Source organism: Drosophila elegans, unplaced genomic scaffold, assembly GCF_018152505.1.
Source record: "Drosophila elegans isolate 14027-0461.03 unplaced genomic scaffold, ASM1815250v1 contig_183, whole genome shotgun sequence".
NCBI lineage: Eukaryota > Metazoa > Arthropoda > Insecta > Diptera > Drosophilidae > Drosophila > Drosophila elegans.
In genome coordinates this window covers 4,349,338-4,370,314 of record NW_024545550.1, presented here as the reverse complement: position 1 = coordinate 4,370,314, position 20,977 = coordinate 4,349,338, and the positions used below count along the sequence as shown (strand labels likewise).

Below are 20,977 nucleotides of genomic sequence, written 5' to 3'. Positions count from 1 at the left end.
GTACTGTACGTATATTCATGGATATATCAATGTGCGTGTCTGCATGTACGTGACTGTGTAAAGTAAAGTAAAGCAAACTACTGATATTAAAGAACTACTATGTATGAGGTACCATTTATATGATATATATATATTTGCCCACAAAGTACGTATATCTACGCATATATGATATATATAATACGAGTAAATGTTTAACAACTGCCTATAGAACGTACGAAGAGAGAGCATTTATTTCAGCACACTCGCCTACTCGTCATTAATTAAGCAAATCAGTTCGAAACTATCGAGATAGAAAACAGGAAAAAGAAAAAAAAATAAATTCTGGGGTGGGAAACGAACCCCATCCGCCTCACATAAGACACTTGTACCAGTATGAAAGCCCAAAACTGTTATTTATTTTTATCATTTTGTAATATACGAAGATCAGCCCTAAGTTTAGTTCTAAATGCAGCTCTACGATAATGTATAACCTACGGATAATTCAATTTTGTGAATACAACTATTTATATACTAATATACATTTAAATCTATGTACGATTACGATTGAAACAACAAACAAAGATATTTTTCTGTTTCGCCAGCGAACAATGCAAATGAAATGAACAACTTTTTTAAAACAAAAAACCAAAAACTGTGTCGATAATGGTTTGCGGGCATTGCGGGTAGTGGGTTTGGGTTTTGGTTTTGGTTAGGTTTCCATTTCCAGCTGGCTTTTTGCTAATTTAATTCATCATGCACATGAGTTGCTGTTTTGTAATCCTCACGCATTGTCAGGGGCGTCGAAAGAGGGGTTGGGGGGGATGGAGATTGGTCGGCGGCCCGTCAAAGTCAAACGGACAAACGTAGCTCAGAAACAAGCCGCCATCCAGCCAACCAGCCAGCCAGCCAGCCAGCCAGAGTGATAAATCATTTTTGGTTTTTCTATACAGCAAGCAGTGTATGGTATAGTATATATATGAAGCGGTACACAAATGCGCAGCGAAGCACCCCCTTTTTTTCCAATCCAGTTTTAGGTCCATCATCATCCTCCGTAGCGCCTCCACTCCGGGCATACCCGACTTCCCTGTCTATCTGTCTGGCGGCTAAATGATGGCCGTTTCCATTTGAAGGGTAACAGAAACACACTCGTACCTAGTCGAGCATTATACGCGTCTGGAGTGGATTTCTATGAGGCTTTTGGCATTTATGCCAGGCCAAGCTCAGCTCACGAGGGCCAAAGAGCTGGCTCTGCAGATGTAAATAGTGGTGAAACCAATCGAGGAGCTCCGTTCTCAACTCACCATTCTCCACTATCTCAAATTCTCACATCAACTACAGTCGATTTCGATTGCCATATATTTCGACAAAATGCTGGGGGAAAACGTTTTAAAAGCCAGCAAAGAGGGGAGTTCCGCTTGCAACTGCAATTGCAAAGTTTTTTTAATTTGCTTTCACTGAGGTGGCTCCCACAGCAAAAGCTGCTTCTTTGCACTGCACACAACTTGTAACTAATAGAATTACAAGCCCAGGAAAAGAAACAATGCCACACTCTGTGTATCTGGCTACTAGTGAAACAGAAAAGCATTTCGGGGGGGGATGGAGGTGGCGGCACAAATCGGAAGCAATCTCTGGGGCGAAGCACTAGTTGAGGAATTTTTGGGAAATTTCATTTAACAATTTCTTAATTGTTTGCAGATACGCATCTGCTGTCGAGTGGCATTTTCTCCGGGGAGGGTTTTGCCCCCAAACCGCTTTTCTGGGGCATTTCCCTTAAAATCAATATAGCCAGCTCTTTAAATCAATGCTCTTGTCGGCTCGAGGAAGCTAGGGCCAAAGTTTGCTGAAAAAAATATATTTCATATTGCCTGATCAAAATTCAATACGTGTTGCAAATATCGAATTTCCATCAAAACAGAAACAAAAACAAAACAGTCGTAAAAAACATCGAGGGTTGCTGCCGCCTCACATACGTAGCAGTTGGGGGGAGGTGAAAAAAAAGAAACATATATATATATATATATATATATATATATATATAGGACTCATCGGCCTTTGCTCGCTTTTTATGATAATAAATTTTTATGCTGTAAGAAATAAAAGAGAGTGCAGAAGAAAAAATTAAATAAAAAAGTATCAGACGCCCACACAAAAAGCGAAAGCTAGCAGGGCACAAAGTGAATTAAATTGAATTGAAAACTGTTTCCCGATAAAGGGCCCAGATCAGGGGCAAGTTTAAATGCTTTGGACCCGACACGGATCCCCCTGCACTTGCAATCAAATTATTTAAATGTAATAAAAAAGGTCCAGCAAGCAAAATATTTGCCTTGGCCCTGCAAAAGTTTGCCGAGTCAAATGTGGGCCAGTCATTCAGATTGCCTCAATGTCAGGTTTCAGTCAGATATTCGGTCGTTTTTTGTACACATTGCTATACATATATACCCATATTTTGTTTTTTTTTTTTCCCTGGTGGGGGAAACTGGGAAAACGCTTTTCGTCACGTTTTCGTCGGTAGAGCGCACAGAAATAGGCAAATAAATCTGTGTGAGCAGCGGGAAAATTGAAACGAAATGCTTGGTCAGGCTTTTCTATATATACTATATATATTCAAAAGGCGGCAGTTTTCATTTTCTAGCTGATAAACAACGACGCCAAGGTGATAAGTTCATTCTGACAGCTTGCAAATCAAAGTGCCTCCTGGCTTTTATTTCTTGTTTTATATCTTTGCTTACTTTTACTTCGGGGAAAATCAATTTTGGGCCAGACAATGATTGAAGTTTTTGCGTGGGCTTTGCTCACATATTTTATTGTTTTTTTATTTGAAGAAAAAACACACGTAAGTCAGCTTTAATTATATGTGTCCAAATTGAGCAATGTTTTGATGGTGAAATTGTTGGTAAAATAAAGATAAATTACATGGTAAATTGATTGCTATATATGATGCCTTGGAATCCAATGGTTTTCATCCTTTTAGTTTTAGCTCAAGTGAGCGAAATGAACCTTTTTCAAATTTTCTGCCTGTACTTATAATAAGCTCAATAGTGCGGCCAGAACGTAAACGTCACGAATGAATTGCTCCAGCAGCTGCAAGAATATATAGCCCCAAAAATGTATGTATGTGAGTTTGTCATAATTTCACGACCATTGTCAGCATTTATTCAACATGGCTGGGGAACGGGGAAACGCAGGACGGAAAGGACTGAAAGGACAGCAGACGACATTTATGCTTCATCCTGGTTGGTGTGCCGCATTGTTGTTGCCCTCGTCGGGCGTAATTATTTGTTTTGGCTTGCCGGGTTCATTTACTCCACCGAAAAGAAAATACCCCAAAGGAGTCACACTCGCTGGCTGTGTGTATGATTTGCATGTGTGCTTTGGTTTTGTTTGTGTGCTCGTGCACATGTGTTTTAATTTCTGTTTGTTGTTTTACCCAACAACAGAAACAACAATAAAAAACTGTTACACACTTGTGACCTGTTGTCCTGTTTTTGTTACTCTTGTTCAGCCATATTGTCTGCCTTGGCATGTGGGTTCAAACAATTACAAATTATGGCCCAGTTACCTTTTTTAATTGTTTTTCCTGTGCCCCGGTGTTGGATTTAGTCGAGGGTTTTGCGAGTATCTGGGATCCCTTCAACGTTATGAGAACTATTTATCTTGCTCAGCTCAGAGGGGAGATACTGGAGATACGGCCCAGAAAATCAATATCGCGTCAAGGGGCAAAAAGCTTTAAAGTCAGAGCTTCGTTGGCTGGTCGGGAAAAGCGAGCTGGAAAAACCGGTTTAATGAGCCGGCTGCCTTTGGCTGATGGACGCCCTGCACGCAACGGCACCAAACATGTCCTGTGCTTATTAAATTTCGTGAGCAAGTGCCGAAGGACTTGGCCCGAGTTGCAGCAGAAGGAAGAAGGCAGACAAAGCAAAGCAGCCGAAGGATACTAAGGCCAACTGGCATAAAAACTGGCAACGACGACTTGGTCACGACCAATCCGATTGAAGACAATTCAATTGAAAAAAATCACCGATCGATCGATATCTTCACCACTGACCGCACACACGCTCTCTGGCCATCGATGGCAATGGCCATGTCCTTAAAAAGAGCCTGCCTCTGCTCCAGTTTCAGTCCTTACCCTGGGTATTCCATTTACATGTTTATCGGACCCACCGCCTGCCCATCCGCCTTTCGACTTCTGTGCGGTGGCAGCCTGAGCGTGTGCTTTTTAATTCGCTTTACTTAGTTCCAAGTGGCCCAGAGCACTCGAGGATAGCACAGCTTTCTTAATTCTGTTTGACTTTAGCTAAACTTTAATGATGGACCCATGCACTCATGCCGGCTGACAAAGGGGAAGGAAGACTCAATGCGAAGAAGTCGAGTCAACGCTCTGGAGAGTTACACTCAAGTGCTTTGTAATCGACTGCAATCAACACGAGCAGCAGAAGGCTTAGTTCAGGGAAAGGATAATAATGATGGGACTTCGAGCTGCGAGCAACTCGCTGAGGGAGTATTATTTAATCACTACTAAAAAGCAATGAAAAAATACCAGCGCTCCATGTCCGCTCGGGGAATATTACTTTGAGTTTCACTTAGTTAATCCCCTATTAAAATTAATTGAAACGCTATGAACTTTATTTTTCTTCCAAATTATTTCTGTTGAAAATTAAGTAATTTAAATTCTGTCAAAAAAATGAATGAAGAAAATGAAATTTTACGTCTCTTAGAGAAAAATGAATTTAATTTAATGAATTTATTTCAAAAGAAATTAATTCTTACCTAAGATTGAGATGCAAAACGGATCATTATTATTTCTTAAAATGTTTTAAATTAATTACACTTTTGTAGATAAATAATAATTATAAAGCAAGTAACTTTAGTTTTGAAAATGTTATCTTAAGGCCTATTAACATTTTATATATCTTAAAACCAATGACTGAAGTATTGATTGGGATGGGAATGTTTTCGTATACTTTTAAAATTGAATAAAGCAGAACTTAAATTTCTTTCAAATGAGATTTTTAATGCCAAAAGGTTGTGTGATTCCGAAAGATATTTCCATGGCCCCGATGATTATCCCACACTGCAGCTCATTATCCTAGTTTGTTCTGCCGGAGGCGTTCTGAAGTACACAAATACGAGTAGAGTTTTTGAGTACACACGTGCAGTCGCTCTGTCTCGTTCGCTTTGTGCACCTCTCTCGCTCTCACTCTCCCTGTTTAAATAAACAAGGAAGTAATTAACATTTTCGGGGCAGTTCCTCAGTGTTTTTCGCCTTCTTCTGTTACTCAGCTCGTTTCTACTTCATTTACTTTGCTTACTCAAATTTCGGGGCCAGCCTATTTACATGCACAAAAACTTTTTCTTCTTGGTTTTTTTGTTTTATATATATTTTTTTTTTTTTTTTTTGATGTTGTTTGTCCCCGGCCTGGGGCTGCACTTTATAAAGTGTTACCTTGCCGAACCTGAACCCTTTCTGTTTTTTGTTTTTTTCCTGGGACAGTGGATGGGGGGTCTTGAGATGGGAAACTGCGTGCTTTGGCCGAATAAAACTTTGATTTGATTTCCGTTCAGTCCCTCTAATGCTCCGTTATGTCCATTCCAAGTATTTATTAATACATTTTATTAAACGATAAAACGGTTTATGGTGGAAACAAAACGTGTCCCGTCTAATCAAACATTTTATGCGTCACTCTTAAACGCCCCACCTTGCCCCGCCGAGTTGACTTTGTGTTTGTTTGTATTAAAAATGCATAAACCCATAACCACATAATTAGTTTTTATAAGCGGAGAGCTCGGCCCGGCGCTAATTTTGCATGCGCAGTGCCACAAATCCTATTCTCTAGCCCAAAATGTTTAACTATGCTTATTTTTATTTAAATAAAGGCCATAAATGTTTATACGGCCGCTGTGCGTCTGAACTAACTTTATGGGCCTCATAAAAAGTGGAGCATGGATTGCCGATGGCATAACAGCGCGTGGAGGGGGATCGGCGGGATCTATTCAAGAACTTGCTGTTGAGCCCTGTCAAAATCATCGCACAAAACTATGGCCACCATCAAATCGGATGAGTGATATGACAAATCCGCCAGCGAAACTAGTTTTTTTTTCGGGCAGAGAGATCTTATCGGCAGCCAAGAAGACCCAACTCAAGCAACAAATTAACTTGCCCAAAACCCTCGACTGTCCCTCGGTTTCAGATTTCATAAAAAATGATATGTCCAACAAAGTTATAAAATCAGCACGCGTAGCCAAACCGTTTAAAATCAAATGCCATCTCCAGCAGCTTCATCATCGCATTTGGCTGAAGACTCGGACTCCCCCACAGAGAAATTTATTAAGTGTCCGATAGGCATCTAGGGGCCAAACAAGCGAACCGACTTGACCATTGATTGATATGACCGATACTCACACAAGCACTGCTCAAAAACAGGCGATGGGCTATGGGCTCTTAATGGCAGAGATGAGCTTACATGTCTGCGGTTCGGGTCACTGCCTTTGCGGGGCTAATAATAGAGGTTAGCTAAGCTAATGAAAGTGCCTCTGCCATCTGCGGCTTAGAAAGTTTAAATACTAAATATGAACGCAGCTAAGTGGGAAATTTTAGGGGAAAAGGAAACGACTCTGGTTTTTACGACCCAGGAACGACGATGATGATTTCTTACCTTTGATTTTCTTCTCAACATAAATATCGATGATGGTTCATTGCTACAAAAATTTGGCGTTAAAAATTAAAAAAAAAAAATTAATATAAGTTTACTTTTATGTTAAGGTTTTTATTTAAATTTGGGTTGAATATAAATGTTGTCCTTCTCTTGAAAATATTGCTTTGAAACTTTAAAGTCACGCCTCTTATAACAGCTTCCCCTATATTAAACACATTAAATATATATATATTAATTTGATATATTAATCATCGTCGCCCGCCTTGATTCCCTTCACTTTCTATTAAATTGTCTTTCGTTTTCTACAGACCTTGACTGCTGCAACGAACAATGTGGAACAATTAATATTCCCCAACTCTCTGCCATGGAATTTGTTATATCAGCAACGATATCTAAACCCGCATAATACCGGACTATTTGGACTGATTTGGCTTACGGAGCAGATGCAATTAATTAAATCGATTCACCTTGATCGGCAAATGAAGCAGTTTTGTCGAGCTGCTATCTACGCACATATCTAATTATGTATAATGTGCATTATATTCGCTTATTTATTTTAGTTGAACATGCTGAAATTCCAAACATTTATTTACCCATACACTGTGATAAAATGCACCTGCCCTGCTTTAAAAAGCCCCTACCTCCCTCCGCCGCCAGGCAGCCTCATTTGTGAGTCAAAGTTGAGGAAATGTTTGAGTTTAATAGGCAAGTTGGATGATTTTGATGATGATGGCGATGGGGAGGCACTGATAAGAACTCTCGTAATGAGCAAACATTTTAATATTGAAATTTTAATTAACTATTGCGCAATAAAAATAAAAAAAAAAAAAAAAAACGGTCCGAAAAGGAAAACAAGAAATTATGAAAATTATGCCCGAGTTTCGGTGGCTTTTCAGTTTCGGCTCTCAGCTTGGGTTTTATTGAAATTTATGCCCGGTGACAGTTGAACCCCCTTCATGGGGGAAATTAACCAAAAGCTTGGCCATAAAATGCATTAAGCCTGGGCTGCAGCGGACTGCATAGAATTTTTCATATTTTACGATTGCGTTTTTTATTGTCTCAACTTTAAGGGATACTCGTTGATTGCACGGACCATGCAGGTTGGCATTTTATTAATGAGATTAATCAATTCCTATTTTCTTCATTATCGCCATGGCTGTTGGTGTTCTGGGTGCCCTATTCCGCCCTTTTCGTTTGTTTTTTTTTTTTTTGTTTGGTCTCCAGTGCCGAGTGTCTCGTATCTGATGGCGTTTTTTACGATGCCTTTTCGGTCGGATCTTAATATTTATGTGGGAGTCTTCGGTATCGAGGCGGTGCGGTGCGGTGCGTTGTGGAGTTTTCAGTTGACGGCTTTTTACGATCTGTCAACGCAGGCCAACGTGTAGAATATATGAGCTCAATTGTCTTTTTTACGACTGCAGCTCATTTGCTTAGCACACCCACACCCCTGACCCCTCCACCCTTCCCCCTTTGCTTTACCCCTGGCGTCTGTGGCACAGCCTGTCAACAGTTTACACAAACAGCCAGCAAAGGGAGCATTTTATGTGCACTACAAAATGTATGAAATGTACTGCTAATAGCAACCGACCGGTTCTCCAGGGTGTTGATATGTAGGCCCTCTGGATCAGAGGTGCAAACAACTAAAAAGGTACTGAACCTAGCTCAGGTTTTACGACTCGCATTGCCACAACACCACATGCATCGGCATCTAGGGGTTAAGGCTGCCATTTCGATGGCAGCAGCGAAAGTACGAAAGTACATGTTTGACAGTTTATGACCCTGGGCCCAGGAACTCTATTAGGTGCAGATTTGAAAAGCACCCATCAAAGGGTCTTAGGGCAGCACGAAAGCCATCTCTTCGTAAACGTTCAGTAAATATAACACAAACTCTATTGCGAAAGCAGGTGGCATTAAACAGCAGAGAGAAAAATATCCAACACTTAACAAAAATTGATTTTATTTTCAAAAGCCTAATTTTTTTAATCAGCTGAATGGTTATTATGTAATAAATATAGTTCTTATATTTAAGTCATGTAAAATGGATAAAACGAAACATACAAAAAAGTAACAAGTAAAATAATAGATCTTAAAATACAAGTTCACCAATTTTTAAATTCTATTAGGAATATTTTTAAGTTACTTGTTTCTAATAATATTGTTGCCTTTTTGGCGCAAATTCGTTCAAGTCTTAAAGGTTTTAAATAGAGAAAAAACGGTAGGCAATCAATAATCCCATTGCCAGAAAGTAAGACCTTTTAGCCAGTCAAATTATCTTCATGTAACGCAACAATGCACAATGATATTTTAAATCACTTCTGCATCTGGTCAAGAAATTTGTTTACCTTCAGAATTTGCGCAAACGGCAGGAATGCCATTTCTCTTTCTTTATTGATGCCAAACTCATGAATCACTCCCAACCACAAAAACTGCAACTGAAATGCTTCCAAAGATGCAACATTCCCATAATTTCTTGCAATTTCCGAGCCATTGTTTTGGCTGATCGGCCGTAAAACCTCCATACAAACGATAACAAAAACTCTGTGGGCCATTTGCCGAAGAGCTCAGTGGGCAGGGCAATTTTTGTTGCTAGCCCGACAATTGACACAGCAAAAGGGCAATTAAATTCCGGGAATTATCGGAACTAAACAAGCGACAAACCACAAAGACGCAGCGGCGGCAAAAGGAAATCGCTGCTCGTAAGTAGTTCGATTCAATGCAGTCGATTGTCCCACAAAGGTCACCAAAATAAAAAAAAAAAGAAAAAAACTTGGCTGTAAAGAAGAAGAAGGTCTAGATATGCTCAAGCAGGTAGAGCGGCGGAGGCTGAGAATTGGTTTGATGCCTCATCATGGCCATCAGGTGGCATGACAATTAAAATTAGGTAACACAGTGAAAATTGGAAAGTTGCCGCCTCCGAGAACTTTGAACCGCCGCCAGTGCTCCGGATTTGTCCGCCGCCTTTGATGACCGCCGACCAGTGCGTTGTTAGCGCTGATGAAGTAATTCAGTTGCTGGCCATTTCACTAAATATTTTGATTAAAGCCGGCTCTGGCTTTAAGCCCAAGTTGGGGAGCGTTGGGCCACAGAAAATCAATAGACTTCCGTTTGCCGCCGCTTTATTTAAATGGCAAGTTCACGCCCGCCCTCGTTTCTGTATTCGCTGTCTGGCCTGTCCATTAAAAGCAAATTCCTCAAAACTTGGCTGTCAGCAGCAAACAATGTCAACATGCCCCGAACATGGGTTGGGAAGGATCCAGCCGAGGGTCGCTTCTCGCATTCTCAACTCCCCCCTCTCTCTCTCTCTCTCTCTCTGTTCCTCTGGTCACCCTCGAGAAGGCGAAATATTCATGCGAAAATTTGTTAACTTTTTCTTGGGGCCAGGGCCAGGCAAACACACAAAAGGGCTAAGCCATACAATTTGGGGCCATCTATCGCTGTCGCTTCCTACTCCTTTTTTATTCATGAGCACACAAAAATAATACAAATGAAAATAATAAAAATACAAATTGAAAGGAAAACAAAACACTTTTTCTGTCCCGGGGATGGACTTTCTCCCCCGTCTTCCCGTCTTTGTGTGTTTGTGTTGGTGTGTGAGTGTGCGTGTGGCAAATAAAAATAAATATATTATTTTACACGCTGGCAAGACGCGCGCCAGACGCTGCACAAATCTAATTCAAATTCAGCTGAAGAAGTGGCAAAATAATGTGCGAGCAGGGCGTGCAGCAAAGTGGGTGGATCTGTGTGTGGATCTGTGTGTTTGTGTGGCTGTCGCCCCAATCCTTTTCGTCCTGCGGGCGGTCCGTGACGACCATAAAAAGGCAGGAAAAAGGCGACGCCGGCACAGGCCGCCCATTTGTTGTAGCCGCCCCCCGGAAAGCTGCTTTCCCCCTCGGAATAACTCACTCATATATGCGATCTAACGATTGCAGACTGAAACCAATACGTGTCGCTGGGTGTAAGATACATTAACATATTTGTTTTGTCTGCTTCTCCTTTTTTTCCTCCGCATATCCACTCTCTCTTTCGCTGACGGGTAGTCTTAAAGTGTACAAGAAGTTATGGCGACAATGGATAAATGTTAAATGGCTATCGATTTTAAAATACTCCAAGGAATCTAGTTTTTTTAGTCTTTTCAAATAAAATAATATTTTCGCTATACAACCAAAGAAAGAAATTTTAGTTTACCCCTGGGAAATTTAATATTTATAAACTTGAAGATTTAAAATATTTTAAGGATTTGTTCCCAAACTTTTGCCTGCTTCTTGTAAAAAGTTCTTATATGAAATGAAATGAAATTATTAGGTTTTTACAATATGCAAAGGGAATGGCCATCTAGAACACAATTGTACATTTTAAGGGCAATGATAAACACAGAACCAGTTTTAAATATTTCATTAATATTATGTCTTTCGTTTTCACAAGATTTTTAGTTATATTAATCTCAAATAACATTTAGAAAAGAATTATAAATATTAGCGGCTATAAACAAATTTAAAATATTTTGTGAGTAATAAGACTTTAATTTTCAAAAGCTTTTTAGTTGTATACTTAATATTTGTTTTGTACATTAAAGAAATAAAATCTGAAGTATTGATTTATGTTTAATACAGCATTATTTCAAATCCGATAATAATTACAATTTAAAAGCGCATTTTTCTTAGTTTAACCAGCATTGTTCCACTTTTGCTTCGGGTATTTGTCTTTGCTTCTCCAATCCAATTTATTCTATATATACCGAATCGTTTAATGAATTCCATATTTCGCCTTGCCAGGGAATTTCCCCCTTTGGGAGATTCTAACAAGCTCTGGCAGCTGTCCCGCAGTTTTCTCGCCCAGCATGCCCCGTGCCCCATCTTCCACTTTTCCTGTCGCTCCTCTGAGCACTCGTTCCGCCCGTATCCACTTAGACAGCTCAGGCATAAAAAACATATGTTGCCTTTGGTCCTTTCACTCCTTCTGCTCCCGTGTCCTTCCACCGCCCACCACCCACTCAGTCACTTCCCAACCCCCCTCTCCCATCTAACCATCCAACCTCCCATTCGGTTGGTTGTGCTTTTTCCAACAATTGGTTTTTAGGTGGCAGTCGAGCACATTTTAAGTGGTAATCATTTACGCTTCGCAAATAAATACCGAGTTTGTGATTTGAATTTTCCTGCCATTTCCATTTTCCTCGCTCGCTGCCAGATTCTGTTTCGGTTTGTGTTTTATTTTCCTTTCGTTTCGTTTCGTTTTGAGCTATCCTTTCCACGTTTGTTTTTGTTATTGTTTTGTTGCCTTTCTTTTGGGTTATTTTGCAGCATTCAGTTTTGTGTGCCGTCTGTCATAAAAAACAGCGACCGTAGGACATTGTAAATTTTAAAGGTTTTACCCTTTTCGCTTCACTTTTATGGAAAACCCCGATTTAAGAGCTAAGTCCCGAGGGATTAGATTATTCAACTCGGCCACACTTTGAGCAAATCCCAGCCCCAACTTATTATTGATCATCGGTTGTTAAGATCTGGAACTGGTTTTCCAATTACCTTCGCTCGGCACTCATTAACCCATTAGGCCCAGCCTATTAACTTAACCTGAAGTACTTTCGTTGGATCTGGTTTAAAAGTAAAAACCCCAAGATAAATGAAAGTATCCATTGTTTGGGAAATGGCTTGCAAGAACCTCAGCTGGCCTAAAGGAGAACTAACCAAAACTGGGCAACCGCAGATGCTGACTGAATCCAGATCTGCGTCTGCATCTTTAGCTTTGTTAATGATCTACACGCAGTTCTCCACAGATACATACAGAAATCTATGCACTGAAAAGAAAAATATGTGAATAGAAATCAATTAACACAAATTTATGCAGCAAGATAGATGACAAAACCAATTGTAAACATTTTAGGTATGTAATATATTATATATCTTAAAATTTTATTAGTAAAATGCCAAAATTTGTATTATTTTTGAAACTAAAACGTATTTCTTTTATAGCCACAATTTTGTTAGTATGGTTATACATTTTTTGTTATCTATATAACTTAAACGTATTATTATTTAAAATGTGAGTAACAATTTTTTTCCTATTCATTTACGTAACTTTTTTAGTTGCTTATTTTAAATTGATTTAAGCATGTGTAGAAGTTTAATTTTTTATTAAATAAAAAATTTAATATTTTTTTAAGGAATAAATATTTGATTATTATTTGTTATAAATTATGAATATAAAATAAACTAATCATATAAAACCGAATACCTATTAAAGTCATAGTAGTAATAAACTCTCGATTTCTATTTAACATCCTTATTATATTCTATCATCATAGTTTAAGATAACTTATTTTTCTCCGTGTAGAGTGAAAGAGACAGAAACCTGATCTTTGAGTAACGCGATCAGGTGCGAACAAAATTATCAGCCCATGGGCACAGCGAAGAGCCAAATAAAAGGAGAAGAGGAAACGAGCAGCGGCAGCGAAGAAATCAAAACTTGCCGCGAAGTTAATTATAATTGCCTGGGCAAAAATACAAAGAGGGGGAAAATAAAAATAAAAAAAAAATAAATAAATAAAGGTTGCCTGGTGGACGATGGAAAACGGGGGCAGGGCCGGAGGAAGGGGGCGGGCCTGACGGGTCGGTGGTTTTATTGATTCGGCGCTCGGATTTTTATTTTTGAAGTGTGCGTGCGCCGGCATCTTAAATAATTTTTCACTTGAGGCACGTCGCCGGCCTAACTATATGAAATATCATTCGATGGGCCTGTGAATGGGAATGCTTTTTCATAATTATATTTAATTTCAAGGTTGCGCCGTGGCGGAAGACAACAAATAATTGTCGGAGATAATCGGTGAGCTGTCGCGGCTGCTTAGCGCCTTGTCAGAAGAATTAGCTGGAAGCGATCCGAAAGATACGAGTGTAAAATCCAGATACCAGCTGCAGAAATCCATTGAGTGGGCGTAATTATGACAATTGAGACCGACTCGACCGCCAACCGATTGAACGACAATTGGCCCAATTGCAGTTCTCGAATGTGTGAAGTGAGATTGAAGAACAATCAATGGGTAATGGATTTGATATTGGAGAACAACGGCTGAATTGAGGTCTGCCAAACGACTAAACGAAATGGATATTGACAGATTCCAACGCGAATCTGTTTCTGCTTCGAATGTAGGTTGATATCTGAATATTCGATCCATTTGAATGCCATTTAATGTGTTGTGTGTGAAAATTTTAATTACCGTTTGAGATAGATACCGAATAAGTGCAACATTGATACAAAAAAATCGAATAGTAAAAATTAATGTCTTACTATTGAATCCAAAATGATATATTTAGTAATTAAATTAAACATTAAATCATAAATACAATGCGTATTAAATTGCATGAATTGAATTGAATTAATAGTTGCTAATTTAACTAATATTTTCAGATACTAAAATCAATTCCAAAAATAGTCAAATAAGAAATTTAATATTCAAATTGAGAACAACATTTTTGGACTTTCGTTTTTGTTTTACTAGTGAATCCATTCATTGCATCTAATTTCATTTTGTCGGGGAATAGAAAATAATTAGTTTGCGAATTCGATTGCATTACAATTTGAGCAAGCTCTCTATTTCATAATCAAAATTATATACCAACAATTATACAATTTAAACACATTGGCTTCTAAGCTGCAACATAAATAGTTTGTGATTTCCAATGCTTGCCACTGAAATGTCTGACTTTAATCTGCTTTATTGTTTCAGGCAACTAAAAGAACATGATTTAATTGTGATTTTCTAGTACCAACAACGATTAAAATGCATGTAGTGCGTAAATTCAATTGTTGCACCTATAAATCAGCTGGTCGACTGTGGGAAACTCACAAATCAATGCCCAATAAAAATGCAAGCAAATCAGGTCAATGGGTCTGGTCGTGTAGGAAGTTCTCAAATTAAGACATACCATTCAAAAGAAACGACTTCCCCACTTGGGCAATAAAACACAGTCTGCAGTGTGAATTGAGCGGAGTGCTTTTCCCGCTCGACATCACTATTATGGAGGAATTGGAGCCATTTCGTCCGACTGTTTGACATATCAATTTCCCGAACCGTGTAAACATATCAAATCGATCGCACAACTCATGTCATGCCCAAATAGATCGAATGGAGCCGGGACCTGAGACCAATCTCTGGATGTTGGACACTAAATGGAATTGTAAACACACGAAACATAACTGTGACTCTGGGCCCTCGACTGTGACGTATTGTGTTCAATGGAAATTAACACAAAATCGAATAAAACATCAACCGGCGGAGCGGCAGACAAACAAACAGAGAACGGACCAAATATCGCAGCAGCTCAATTTAATTTTCGAGCTGTTGTCAGAAACGTTGGCTTGTTGTTGGGCTTTCAACGCCTGCGCAAAAGTCAAGCGCTACAAGCGTCATAAATTGAACTACAACATGCCAAACAATACCAGAAAATCAACAACAAAGACAACAACAAGAGCAACAGCATTGAGAACAACACGAACACTTTAGTCGTGCATTTTGCGCCACACCCAGCAAACAATTTAGTCAATATACTCAAAGATATGCATCGAATGGAGGGGTTCGTGGACCCCTCTGTCTGTCTTTCTATGCTAAGCAGCCTGCAGTCGCTCTAACTTATTTCACACGCAAAACGGAGTACGTCGCTGGCAGAGCAGCGATAAGCTCTGCTCCTCCAGCAAGGTGATCGGGAACCCCACCCAACTTTCGAGTCCCAGACCACGAACGCCTATGGGTTAGTCATGTGACTGGGTCCGCTGCAGCTAACATGAGATCAGATCACTCAGAAAGTCCGCCGACAAAGCAGACACAACCTTCAACGCCAACTCCAGCTGCGATCTAATGAGTTTACCAGTGATTTCTGCCAGATATATGAATGTTAACACGTGAACACTGGTTTGTGTTTTGCTGCTGCTTTATCTAAGATATATTTTTAAATATAGAAAATCCCCCAGAGGAGCTAGAACATAACTGGCTAATTTTATAGAATGAATTCTTGCCTCAAGCTTACATGGTAAATACATAATCATATACGCTTTGCTTAATTTCATGCATTGCTCTTGATAAATGGGCTTAATCTAAAATATATTTCAAAGATTTAAAGAGGAAACAGTGCTTATAATTCCAAACCACTCATTCGCTGAAATCACTTAATGTATTAACAAGACATATTAATTGTGTTTTTGTTTTCGCAATTCAGCCCAGCAAATGAACTTCGGGGATGCAATGCAACGCAGCTGAATAATTAATTTGCCGCCCAGCACCTGTTCGCGTGTAATCGATATCAGAGCTCGTGCTGGCTGTCATCGATTGCCAGATGCTGGCAAATATTTATCAGCTACATCGCCGCTGCACTGACCCATAAAAGCAGCATAAATATTCATTGCTAGCGCCGTCCCAGTGCTGCATTTATAATAAAATGCAAATGTATCAATTAAAGTGTGCTTTATTTTGTCAACAGCCTGGGATTGCGATGCTACGCAATGGAGATATATGTACTATACATGTGGAGAAAGGGGAAAAAAGAGACAGTGGTGCACTAGAGACGACACTTGGATTGGCGGAGTATGACGACGTCGTATCTCTGGTTGTTGACCTCGCACAATGGGGTAAACTCGGATCACATCCACATACTGCCAACACATGGAGCGTACATACAGTATACACAACATGCGACAACGAAGCGTAGTTTCACTTACAATTAAATGACGAGGTCGCTGTCGATGACGACAATTGTCCGCCACAAAGCAACGGGACATCAATAAAGCTAAAAAGCCCGTACACAGGCCAGCGCACTCAATAACCATGTGGAAAAATGAGGAGGAGGATGAGGAGCGGTCGGTCAATGTGCCAGTTGCCCGCATTCGAGCAATCAGAGAACTGAAAGGAGCCCTCGGCAGTGCCGCAAGTTGCAAGTTGCAACATCTAATTGAGTTATTACGTACCCCGATTTGCATAAACAAACGCGAACGCAGACCGTCTAATTATCGCCCATCGCCCATCGCCACACGTGCGTTCCATCTGCCTTCCACCAGAAAGCAAAACAATTTATTCAGCATTTCATGGTAACAATAAAGAGATACGTAATAAAATTATAAAAAAAAAGTATTGTTATAACCTATTTTGTGATAATTAAATGGGGCTGGAAGAAATTAATTAGGGTATTACAGAAATAGACAACTCAAAATTATATTAAGAATTTATTTCTCAAGAAATTGCTTACCCAAAGTTTCATTATTGACATTACAGTCAATATTCCGAAAACTCTTTTTTTGTGATTTAAATATCAGTTTAATTTATTTTTGTTCAAAATAAAGTAAAAGAAAAAAATTTTCAATTCCTTTAAAACGTTTTGGCAACATACAGTTTATTTCCAAGCTAAGTTTTGTTTTCCAAGTATATGTATTTTCATAATTGAAGATCGCGTAAATTTAATGTTACTGCCGTTCTTAATATTAAATGGTTAATTTTGTAAGATAAGATAAGTTAAGCAACTGCAAACACAATGACCCACATTTTGGATTTTTTCTCTAACCACCACCCTCCGGCAGGTTATGCAACCAAGTCCAGCTTGTCATCTCCGCTTCTCCGCATTTCCACGTTTTTTGATTGACAGTGCGGTTTCCGGCAAACCTCTCTGCTCGCTCCCCACCACAATTCTCCGCTTTGCTTTGCTGCACACCAAAAATTTATGTTTATTGGCGTTTGTCAACAATTTATTTAAATTTATTGTGACAGCGTTTGTTTTTTTTGTGTGTTTCTCGTCGTGTTCCCTTGTTTGCTGCAGGTTCCGCTCCGATCTTGATGTATTAATCGAGGGGACAGCGGAGCGTTAATCATCTGCAGATGATAGATGCCATGTTCGGCCAACAATTAAATATGCAGGTGGAGCAATTAGTTGCTCGAATCGGGATGCAGATGATGCAGGGGATGAAAGTTGGGAGGGCAAAGGACAGGAGTTATTAGTTATAGCCGATCATTCATTGTTAGTTGAAATGATGGAGGCGTGTTTTCAGTTGATCTATGGATCGTTTCGTCGTCTTTATATAAACGGATCGTTTGCTGGGATAATTAGCAGTATTTACATTTAACTTTCTCTTAAATTCGATTCGCTTCCCTATTTCTATTGGTTTGAGATAATTTCTTAAAATAATGTTCTACCATCTGCATTTTCTTTCACAAGTTTTGTAGACCTATCCATCCTCTGACTAACCCATAAAATGTATTCCCCCAGGAAGTTCTGCAGTTCTCAGGAACTTCAGGGTCCTTTTTCGCATCTCATGCGAACCCGCAATCATCGATGACTAATCCGACTTGTAACGAGTACGTGGCTAGGGTGTTGTTGCATGACGATAAGGACGCACGCGCAATGGTCCAGCTGCTCCTTGTCGGCTATGTGGGGTGGTGATCTTGTCCTTCGTCACGAGCCAGTAAATTCTAAAATTTTATCGAATTTTCGCGTGCAGCGACAAGTGGTATGGGGTAGGAGAAATCATGTGAATCCGCGCCAGCACGAAGAGGGATAGTTATTTTACTCATGGAATTCCTAAAGTTCCTCGGGTGTTCTAACGGAACCAAATTTGCCCTCCCTGCCTTGGCCGTTCTTTACCGAAAACTTCCCATCATATTATCGAACGGCCCCTTCTACTGATTCGGGTTCTAGCGGGGACTCATCCTAGTCGAAGGCAAACAAAAATGCAATTTAGCTAATCATTATAAAATGTATTTAAAACCTAAATAAAATTCTTAAAATTAGAGAACATACTGAAAAGATATTAAATGAGAACATAAATACATGCAATACAATTGAATTATTAAATTAATCTTTGCAGTAAGATATAATACGAATTAAAATCAAAAAAATATTATTCGAGAGCGAGAATACGGAAATGGCAGAAAATTGCAGTGAAGAGCGCACGGCGAATTCAAATTGAGTGGTTTGTTTTACTTATTTCGAAATTCATCTCACTCAAAAATTGGAGAGACAAGAGAGATTTTTCTTCTCCTTTATGGATTATTCGAACTGCTAAGTTTTGTACGGTGGGACGCAAAGTAATTCATTTGATATATATATTTTACAAAGACATATTAATAAAACGTGATATCTGACTCACCAACCTTCCGGAGATCCACCGACGAAAGCGCTTCCGTAAGTGCACCTTAGGCTGAAAATTTAAATTTCCTTATATACACACTGCAAGCCCACTGTGCAAAACAACAGCAAAATTTTCTCTTCTTTTTCTTGTTGCAGCTCTTTCCTTCTTTTTTTTTACACATTGGCTTGTTTGTCCACCCAAAAAAAATTAAAATAAATTATGCCTAAAGCAATTCGTGCTTCTAGTTATTCATTATTAAAGCCTTTCTGGCCTTCTAACCATCACTGCACTTTTCTCTTCTTTCCCTTCTTTTTTTTCTTACTTTTCCATTCTCACTGCTTATTTTACATAACCTAGACCGCAAAGAAAAAGGAAAAAAAAACTTATGAAATAGCTTATAAACTATCCACTTTCAGCGAACTCCGACCGATCTTCGGCTTTCCGAACTGCCTTACATTCCGTGCGGCGACTTAACAATTATTCCGCATTGTTGTTCGACGAGTTAAATTAAATTTTCGTCCGAGCGTGGACCGAAACGTCTAAACTAGATCAGCGCGCCGAAAAACTGCCTGTCAAACTGAGCTTCGCTAAGTTTCGCTCGCAGGCGGGAGATAACGAAGATGATGAAGAGGGAATATAAATATTATGTGTAATTTGGGCAGGTGTTACATCTCGAGTTCTTTTTGACTCTTTTGCCCTCTCTTAGTCCTAACTCCGCTCCCAGCGACTTAAGCTGATTAAATAATTATCTTAGGGAACTCTTAGGCCTTTGAGACTCCTTTTATGCGACGATAATTTCCCTCCCCCGTCGGATGACTTCGCTCTTCTTTAGGGGGACTTGATGAATTGTTCCCTCTACAGCGACGGCCGGATCCAATATCGGATACTAAGCGCCAAACCTAAATCAAAAATCACTTTTGTGTCTACAATCTTAGCAACCATTTCATTTTTTCTTACCCATAAACAGGATTTAGCGCTATATATATAATCTGGATATTCTATCCGTCACTTTACACAAGGCCACTATAGAGATATAATTTTCAAACAAACTTTCACCAACTAATTAAATACGAGACTTACAACTGAACTAAACCGCACTCGATGGCTGCCGAAAAGGGAAAGAAAGCCAGCAGCTCGTGGCTCTGGGCGGGAAGCTAAGTTAGCCCCCATAGAATAACTCTCCGTTTTCCGGGATCATGACAATTGACTCTGTTGCCTCTTCGTCTCCGAAAATTCTTACCCCAATCGCGGCACCCAACTGACCACTAGATGGCGACACTTTCGGTTTTTGCCTCATAGATGGCACTGCCCATCGATGTGCCTGCCACAAGCGTTACAAATTCCCCCCTCACAAGATCAGACTTGGGGGTGACACACACAAGGCTGACCAAAACTGAGCTTGAGGCAGCTACCTTACTGTTTCATATCCTTAGCATGATATCTACCCATTAATCGTCCCTGCAAGTCTTCCAAATCATAGTAAGCATTTCCCACCTTCTGGCGTACCCTGGCCTTAAGATACCTCGGACCCAATTTAGCATTATAGCCTGCTTGGAAATTGCTTTGCCTGAAATTCTTTAGAAATACTTCTTGCCCAAGGTCATAGGAAACGTCCTTAGCCCGCAGATTATAAAGTCGCTCGTTTTTCTCATTTTGCTTTTTCATAACTTCGACAGCTCTATTCCGCACTAACTCTAAAGAATCTTCTCTAGAAAATAGCGCAGAACGATCATCCAGCAACCCCAAAGCTCTTAGCAGCTTGTATGTCGATCCGGAATTTATAAAATGCTGGCCAAATACCATATAATAGGGTGTCGTTCCCAGAGAAGAGTGTACCGCAGATCTTAATGCACAGCAAATGCTGCTCAGCTCTTCGTCCCAATTTTTCTGATCGGGCCTAACATATGATCGTATTGCGGCTATCACCGACCTGTTTACTCGCTCCGATGCATTTGCTTGTGGCGAATACACTGCCGTGAATGAATGCGTTACCCGGTGGTTCCGAAGAAATTTTTGAAACGCGTCTGATTTAAATTGTGACCCATTATCCGAAATAACCGTTTCTGGCACTCCAAACGTATGGAACAGATCAGCTTGCAGATATTTAATCACTACGTCCGCATTTAGTTTCTTAACTGCTTTTAAGAACACAAACTTCGAATAGTGGTCTAACACGATAAAAATACCTATGTTACCGCTTTTTGAACGTGGATATGGACCCAGGAAATCAACATATAACCTCTGAA

General features: G+C 39.7%; 2 protein-coding genes across 2 annotated transcripts in view; both read right to left on the bottom strand.

Moving 5' to 3' along the window:
• The window catches only part of LOC108144999 (odorant receptor 56a), an 85,855-nt gene extending 66,984 nt beyond the window's left edge, over positions 1–18,871 (bottom strand). The window contains exon 1 of the mRNA XM_041707245.1: positions 18,754–18,871. The gene's annotated coding sequence lies outside the window, so the exon portion shown is untranslated. The remainder of the gene's footprint in view (positions 1–18,753) is intronic.
• Positions 11,266–12,363, bottom strand: LOC108145002. The gene is made up of 2 exons (XM_017270164.2): positions 12,314–12,363; positions 11,266–11,872 (listed from the first exon to the last, which is right to left on the bottom strand). Exons 1-2 carry the CDS (start codon positions 12,361–12,363, stop codon positions 11,623–11,625), a joined length of 300 nt encoding a protein of 99 aa, XP_017125653.2. The 3' UTR covers positions 11,266–11,622.
• Positions 18,872–20,977: the final 2,106 nt, after the last annotated feature.

What these genes read in the sequence shown, in the direction of transcription:
- LOC108145002 (XM_017270164.2), bottom strand. Translation starts at nt 12,363, where the DNA reads ATGCAGACGCAGATCTGGATTCAGTCAGCATCTGCGGTTGCCCAGTTT. An exon ending in TCTGCGGTTGCCCAGTTTTG is followed by an intron (nt 11,873 to 12,313) that starts GTTAGTTCTCCT and finishes AAACGTGGAAAG; the next exon opens with GATAGCTCAAAACGAAACGA.